We start from the raw sequence: 8597 nt of genomic DNA on the forward strand, positions 1-8597 counted from the left end.
CAAACTACACAGACACAGAGCATGTAAAGAAAGAGAAGATTCATCCACTCAGCACAATACAGTCATAAGTACTATAGATATGGCAAGGAATGGACAACTTTATGGCTGAAGTCAGACATCCAGCACACAAGAGATGATCTTCAGATCTCCACATCGCTTTCTTTATCATTATCATGGTCACCATCATAAAACTCATTCGCCGCCTCAGGTCTGGAATAAAAACAGAAGCTGCTGGTCAGAAGACATTCAATATTCAGTCAAGCAGCTGACATGATATCTTCTGTATCAGTAGTTAGTACAATAATGATTTACGTAAGTTGTTTTTTTAAAGAAATTAAAGGAGAAGTCCACTTCCAGAACAAAAATGTATAGATAATGTACTCACCCCCTTGGCATCCAAGATGTTCGTGTCTTTCTTTCTTCAGTCGTAAAGAAATTATGGTTTTTGATGGAAACATTTCTGCATTTTTCTCCATATAATGGACTGATATGGTGCCCTGAGTTTGAACTTCCAAAATACAGTTTAAATGCGGCTTCAAACGATCACAAATGCGGTTGTAAATGATCCCAGCCGAGGAAGAAGGGTCTTATCTAGACCCTTGTAAAACAATGATATAGGATGATTTTGAAGTTGAGGGAGAACATGAGATGGGAGTTTTTCGACATACCCTAACTGTCATGAACTGGAACAAAACAGTCCAGGCAGAGCAAGACAAGACAAGCTTTGGCATTAAACAGTATATAAATTGTATTATTTTTATTAAAATAACCGATCGTTATGCTACACAAGACCCTTCATTTACAACTGCATTTGTGATCGTTTGAAGCCGCATTTAAACTGCATTTTGGAAGCTAAAATGTTTTTCTCAAAAAACATAATTTCTTTACGACTGAAGAAAGAAAGACATGAACATCTTGGATGACAAGGGGGTGAGTACATTATATGTGAATTTTTGTTCTGGAAGTGGACTTCTCCTTTAACACTTTTAGCATTAAGGGTGCATTAAATTGATTCTCTTCTTCAAGTCTCTTCTGCTCACCAAGGCTGCATGTATTTGATCAAAAATCAAACAAATGTAGTCTTGGTGAGCAGAAGGGACTTCTTTGAAAAAAAGGATGAAATCAAACAGTTAAACACTAGTGTTAGAGGCTCATAATCACCTAGAGAAGTTCTCTTCTGATCCTCTCTCATCAGGATCAGCCTCGTCTGGTCGCTCATAGCTCAGTAAATCAGAGGGAACGTCATGGATCTGAACGCTTGGTGCGTGATTCAACATCTTCAGGTTCTCAAACACTGTTTGACGAATCTGCTCCAAATACTAGAGGAAAAAACAAAAACACATCATGCGTTAGTTATTGCTGATGATGGTACACTGAACTACTATGAAATATGCACAAATGTTCTAAACCCTATAATACACTTTTACCTTTTGTATATCATTCAGAAGAGTAACATTATGATAATGCTTCAGTTACCTTACAAATACATGAATTTGAGAATGTCTTAGTATTTGATTTGTTTCTTCTTTGCTGTCGTGACAGCAGCACTGGAGCTGACATGAAGAAAACCTGATCATGTTCATGATTTGAGATGTTCCAGAGAGCATCCTGTGCTGCATCTGAATCCCAAGCATGTCTAATTGATTTTACATTATACAAAACTTTTAGTTTTTTTCTCAAGTTTATTTCCAGGTTTAAGAGAGGCTTTGAATATGGTCTCGCTGCACTTGTTAATACAAATGTACTGTTAATGTAAAGACAGACAAACAAAAAATACATGTGAGGAAAATAACTCATACTTGTCTAGAATTCTGGTTTTCTATCCTTGTGCTGACATCTGGATGAAGTGTGAAGTCTGGAGCAAAATATTCAAAGTATTCTGTGCAGAGGACAGACACAGAGATAAGAAAAGAGTTTTAAAGCAACAGGAAAAGTCATTTAGACTGATGAATTATAATCTAGTGTAGATTCATTCACACAAGCACTGGATTAATATGTAACAGCAAAACAAAGACACAGAACGATTCTAGGTGTTTTCACATGTCACCGTCTTACCACTATACGGCAGTTCATCGCTAATGGACTCCTCAACTAGCAAAGATGTTTCATATGTCCTAAAAATCAAAGATGTGATATGAAAATATTAGAAAGACAACAGATATGAGTGAACACTCACACATTAGTAGCACTTATGGAAACCAAGCAGCAGAAACAGCTTAGAAACCCCGTCCTATCATATGACCTCCGATATTAACATGATCAGAGACTCAACAGAGGTGAGATAATGAGGAAGTATGATAAATCGTAGGATAATATGCAAATCCTAACGTCTCAATAGAACAGCTGCAATGGTACACTGCAGTGTAAACTATTTTATTAATTACTGATTCACCAACATTTTGGCCACTGAAATTGCCAGCCGGTTTATCAAAAAGTATTAATAAAAATACGTTTGGCTGCCGCAGGTGAAAAAGTCAGTAAAGTCTGATGCAGTGGGCATAAGATATTTAGATGATGGTTGGTTTTGTACATTCTCAAAAAGCATTAATGAAGATCAGACGGGCTCTCTTATGAAAAAATTGTGAAAAATAGGCAGTCCGATGTGACATTTTCCACTTTTAGCAGTCTTTATATAGGGCAAATATAGGGCATGGCTTCAATGTGAATTAGTGATGTCTTTCTTACGTTGGAATTAGGGCCAGATTTAATGACAGCTTGCGCTAGTGCAAACCCTCCTTTGACAATAATATAGTACTGTCAGGATTTACTAAAGAATTAGCCCTGAAAATGTATGGACACAGTTAGTTGCGCTTGGACTTATTGAACACGCATTTGTAGGAGTTTCCCATTCAGACTCAAAATTTATGGGAGGAGAGTATTTAAATTAGTCATGAAATGCAACTGATGTACATTTGTGGTCGTCAAATTATTGGTGTTTAATGCCCAAAAAAAGCATGTCTTAAAATTTGTGCTGCTCTTGGTTGATTGCACTGTTCATTACGATAATGATTTGGCTGCATCTGTGTTCTTTATTGTGTGCATTGTCTGCAAATCACCATCACCGCTTTTATAGAATTGAGCTCTAACACTAATTTGCCCTGTTTAGTAAATCTGGTCCTTTGTATATTGTGATGCTGTTCCTTACTGTGGTTGAAAATGATTTATACTGCTGCAAATATTGTAAATATTGTTTGTCGTATCACAAATTAAACAGGGTGCTGCTAAAAAGTAACAAGTGAAGCCAAGATCCAGTTTTAACTAGAACTAATAATACGTGTATGAATTTTCATTTTGGTTATTTGGAATTCGCAACAAGCCTATTATTAAAGGATGGGAAGTTAAACATTTTTTGGACTTGACAGCAAACCCGGAGCCTGTGTGTTAGATGAAACGGTCACTCATTTCATATCTGCAAAAAGATTTTGGTGTGCGACAAAAAACAAACAAAAATATATATGATATGATTCCTTTAAAGTTTACTTTCTAACTATTATGTTAACTTTTTTTTTTTTTATCTTTTGAAGATTTCTACTGAAAAAAAAAAAAAAAAGCAGTGAAATGATGGACGTACCAACATCTAGCAACGTTTCGGACCGTGTATCCTCCTCCACCCAGAACAAGCAGCGGGATTTTGAAGCTTTTCACAAACTCCACACACTCTCTACAAATAAGGGTGTTTAAGTGAGATTATAAAGGAGTTTTACTGATATTTCAAAATACTGTGTAGTTTAGGAAAAGTTGTTTTTACCCATGTCCTCGTATGCTGAGATTGAAGCATCCTAACCGATCACAGCCCAGAGAATCTGCTCCACACTGCAGACAAACCACAGAGATGAGCAACAACACCACCACCACACCACTGACTGACAGAACGTCATCTCACCTGAAGAACGATACAGGTGGGCTGATAGAAGTCCACCACCTGCTTGATAACCGGCTGAAACAGCTGTCTGTAGCCTGACAATATAAAAGCAAACAACCCTTCTGTCATTTTGCTTCTCAAGTAACGGTATATAAGTCTTGTTTTCAGGGAAACTGATCAGAGAACAAACAACAAACAACTTCCAAAGAGCTCAGAAAAATATATACTTAATTCAAAAGGTTTTGATATTTGTTCATGTTTTAAGCATAAACTCACTTAATTTTGTTCGACTGAGAAAATTTAAGACTTTTTTTTCTGTTTATATTTGAAGTAAATATATTGATTTAAGGATGTTTAGATATTTGCACTGGAAAACAAAAGTACTGAGGAAGATTCACTGCATTCAACATCTAATGCCATTACTTTTTTGAATTTAAGACTTTTTTCTCTCATTTAAGACCTTTTTAAAGTTTTAATTTGTGGAAGGGCAAATCAAGACTTTTTTTTAAACCTTCTCAAGACCAGCTGAAACCCTGAATATTTAAATCCCTCCGAAGCAAGTTCTGTTCAGAGAATAATGTGCAATAGCTACCCTGACAGTTCCTCCTGTGGTTGAACTAATATCTTTGTCCATGTGTCACCCAATCAAACTGCACTATATGGCTTAACTATTACAATTAAATGACTAGGCTTTTGCAGACATTTGAGTTTAATTGTAAAAAAAACTCATATATGAATATCAGATCATAAATCAACTCACTCTGGTCATCTATACCGTCTCGCAGCGGGACATTTAGGCAGTAGTAGCGGCCGCTCTCAGCTCCCACCTCATACATATCACCTTATCACGAACACACAGCAGAAACACTTCATGTTATTACAATGTTTCAACAGTAGTCTGTGAGTCCGTGAAGATTTAACAATTCAATCGCTCCTTTTTTAAAACATAAATGTATGTTTCCTTTAGCATGCTCTAGAAACAGCTAAATCTATATGGATGACGCTCTATACATGACTTTTATCAGGCAGTACAGGAACAACATACCGGTTCCTGGGAAGAAGTAGTTCCCATATTTGTGGAAGGACACAGTCATGACTCTGTCTGTGAGATAAAAGGCCTCCTGTACACCATCACCATGATGAATATCGATGTCAATGTAGAGCACGCGCGGATGATACCTATCAGACAGAAATAAGCAGAAATATTACAGGTAAATTGTAACTGACATTTCCTGCCAAATATTATCACACATCTCTGTATAATTTTGATTGATGCATTTTTAGGAAAATGCATCATGAGTATTTGTGGTGATGTCACTTCCTGTCCATCTCTCACTTACTTCAAAAGTTCAAGAATACTGATGACAATGTCATTCACGTAGCAAAATCCAGACGCCTGAAAATAGAAAAAAAATATCATATGTATGATATATGTTGTTTCTTCATCTTTGTATTGAACTGTTAATGTATTAATGTGTTTACCTCAAACTTTTTTTGCATGATGTAAACCTCCAGCCCAGTTTATGGCAATGTCACATATCTATGCAATGAATGAATGAATGAATGATCAAAAACAATGCAGAAATCATTCAGTGCTCAAGACCTATACTAAGTTACAAATCTTATTTTTAAATGCTGTATCTTACATTTTAAATATCAAATGCATTTATTTTAAGAAGCAAGAATTAATTTTCAGGTTCACAGATTTTCTACAAAGCATATGTAAAGGCAACATTTCCAACATCTGACCTTGTGATTTAACTGAGTCGCTCCTTGCAAGGAGGCACCTGTATATCTCGAACAAAACTCAAACAGACCCGGAAAAACAGGACTGAGAACAAAAAAAAAAGGATAAGTTATTAGAAAACTTGTTTAATTACACATGAAACTTGCCTTAAAATCTCATGCCAGTATTTTAATGAAGACCTTGACAACAAGAACGATTTTACAAATACGTAAGGAAACTCACCAGTCGTCTCCTACGTTGAAGGTGTTGAGGCTCTTGGTGAAGCCCTGCATGTTGTTTGGACTGACCTTCTGCAGGAAGTCGATGTAATCCTCCGAGTGGAAGCGGCACATGTCGTGCTGGGACGCCTTGTACGGTTTGAACACCTGCACGGAGAGCACCGCTCATCAGGACCTGAGGTCAATGACTTTTCAGCAGAGAAATGTGACTGGACTAAACAAACAGATCATACCATCATCTTCTTGTAGAGCCCATAATGCAGCACAAGACTGTGAGTGAGAGACAGCCGGTGAGGCTTCATTGGGTGTCCAGCACCTGCAGTTAAATAAAATAAAATAAAACAAAACAAAACACATATCATGTTCTGTCTCCAAATATGACATCTGTTAGGATTGACCAAACTCTGTGATGAAGATCATACAATGATTAAATCTTATATGAGGTGCCTCTTTACTAACAATATATTACATGTCCTACTTGACACAAAAGGTTTAAAACCAGACACTGTGTACTGAGTACTGCTCATCTGAACATTAACGGACAAATACTGACTAGAGTTCTCCATGAATATACATACACATATATACAGACTGTAACAGGAATCACTTGAATTAATTTTTTTTTCCCCTCCAACAACAACAAAATGAACTCAAACAACATTCTTATTTTTAAAAACACAGCACTTGTGAAAATGTTGACATATTTGAAGAGACAGGGTTGTTTAAATGGAGTCTGTGTCAGAAGCCGGTCACTTCTACATTAGTCGCACATGTTAGTAAAAATGATAAGTTTGTATTAAATTCAATGCACAGTAAACGCACTTCCGCTCTTTTTGACTTTTGTTTAGTTTGACTGTTGTAGTGCACAGACGTGTAGTGAACACACAGCGTGTTGTTTGTCATTTGTAAATGTAAACAGTGATTATCTGCAGTGTTTTCACTGATCATTAGCCGCTTCTGCTAACACACACACTTCAGTCTTACCGTAGTGAAAGTTCCCCACGTCTGGGTCGTAGAAATACGCCGTTCGGTTCGTCATTTTGTCGCAGAATCTGAATAAAATGTTTATTTCTGACACAATGAGAGAAAATTATATTATTTATTTACTCTCTGCATCTCACTGTCGCCATCTTCATTAGAGAACCGGAAGAACTCACTTCCTCTTCTTCGTGGTTGCTGCTGCTGTGATTATGCTGCATAGCGCCACCTGACAACCACTACAGCAACTACACACATTTAAATTAATTGCAGTGTTTGAAAGAAAACAAATCAATAAATAAATAAAGTAAAACATAAAATAAAATACAATAACAATGAAATTAAATAAAATAGTAAAATAAAATAAAGTAAATTAAAATAATGTTAAATAAAGTATAATGTAATTAAAGTAAAATAAAATAAGTGAAATAAAATAAAGTAAAAATAATGTAAAATAAATAAGGTAAAATATAAGATAAAGTAAAGTAAAATAAAATAAAGCAATAGGATAAATAAAGTAAAATTAAATACAATTTAAAAAGTAAATAAAAGTAAAAATAATGTAAAATAAAAATGTAAAATAAAATACAATAACAATGAAATTAAATAAAATAGTAAAATAAAATAAAGTAAATTAAAATAATGTTAAATAAAGTATAATGTAATTAAAGTAAAATAAAATAAGTGAAATAAAATAAAGTAAAAATAATGTAAAATAAAAATGTAAAATAAAATAAAATACAATAAAATAAAATAAAAAAGTAAATAAAATAAGGTAAAAATGAAGTACAATAAAAAAGTAAATAAAATAAGGTAAAAATGAAATAAAATAGTAAAATAAATAAGGTAAAATATAAGATAAAGTAAAATAAAATAAAGCAATAGGATAAATAAAGTAAAATTAAATACAATTTAAAAAGTAAATAAAAGTAAAAATAATGTAAAATAAAAATGTAAAATAAAATACAATAACAATGAAATTAAATAAAATAGTAAAATAAAATAAAGTAAATTAAAATAATGTTAAATAAAGTATAATGTAATTAAAGTAAAATAAAATAAGTGAAATAAAATAAAGTAAAAATAATGTAAAATAAAAATGTAAAATAAAAAATACAATAAAAATGAAATAAAATAAAATAGTAAAATAAAATAGAGTAAATTAAAATAATGTTAAATAAAGTATAACGTAAAATAAAGTAAACTAAAATAAGTGAAATAAAATAAAGTAAAAAGTTAAAGTAAAATAAGATAAAATAAAATAGTAAAACAAAATAAAATAGAGTAAATTAATGTTAAATGAAGTAAAATAAAAAATGAAATAAAATAATAAAATAAAGTAAAATAGAAAATAGTAAAATAACAAAAATAAGTAAAATAAAGTAAAAAGTTAAAATAAAATAAAACAAAATAGAAAAATAAAATAAAATAAATTAAATTAAAATAATGTAACAAAGTAAAATAAAATAAACTGTAGACCAAGTATTGTGTAAAATCAATTGTTACACAACAGTTTGATCCAGTCCTCAGATTTGGCTGAGATTTGCCTGAAGGAAAAACAAGTATCCGAACCAACTGGGCAGTTTCAGTCTGAAACTCAAGCTATTTGCTTGGTCAGCCTGTCATTCTGAAACAAATCATTTGTTACAAACCAGTGATTCAGTGCATCTATCACACTGCCAAAGTGATGTAAATAAATTAAGTTTGTTGTAAAACTGCTTTGAAATTTCATTTGTTCACCACTAGGGGTTGACCTCAGTGAACCATGAATCAGCTATATATAGTTGTAGAC

At 33.1% G+C, this 8597-nt stretch overlaps 1 protein-coding gene across 2 annotated transcripts; it reads right to left on the minus strand.

The window, feature by feature from the left end:
• Positions 1-22: 22 nt before the first annotated feature.
• On the minus strand, positions 23-6999 carry hdac3 (histone deacetylase 3). 2 transcript variants are annotated; one of them, XM_051127962.1, is made up of 15 exons: positions 6812-6999; positions 6061-6143; positions 5832-5974; positions 5612-5693; positions 5352-5402; positions 5203-5264; positions 4908-5041; positions 4623-4703; positions 3884-3957; positions 3749-3813; positions 3572-3661; positions 2056-2114; positions 1800-1879; positions 1162-1319; positions 23-210 (listed from the first exon to the last, which is right to left on the minus strand). In XM_051127962.1, the coding sequence occupies exons 1-15, from the start codon at positions 6864-6866 to the stop codon at positions 141-143; spliced, it is 1287 nt and encodes a 428-aa protein (XP_050983919.1). In that variant the 5' UTR covers positions 6867-6999; the 3' UTR covers positions 23-140. The 2 variants fall into 2 exon arrangements, with proteins under 2 accessions (XP_050983919.1, XP_050983918.1); XM_051127961.1 differs by lacking the exons at positions 5832-5974; positions 6061-6143; positions 6812-6999 and having other exon boundaries at positions 5203-5258; positions 5345-5402; positions 5612-5697.
• Positions 7000-8597: the final 1598 nt, after the last annotated feature.

Source organism: Labeo rohita, chromosome 14 (assembly GCF_022985175.1).
Source record: "Labeo rohita strain BAU-BD-2019 chromosome 14, IGBB_LRoh.1.0, whole genome shotgun sequence".
Classification (NCBI taxonomy): Eukaryota; Metazoa; Chordata; class Actinopteri; order Cypriniformes; family Cyprinidae; genus Labeo; species Labeo rohita.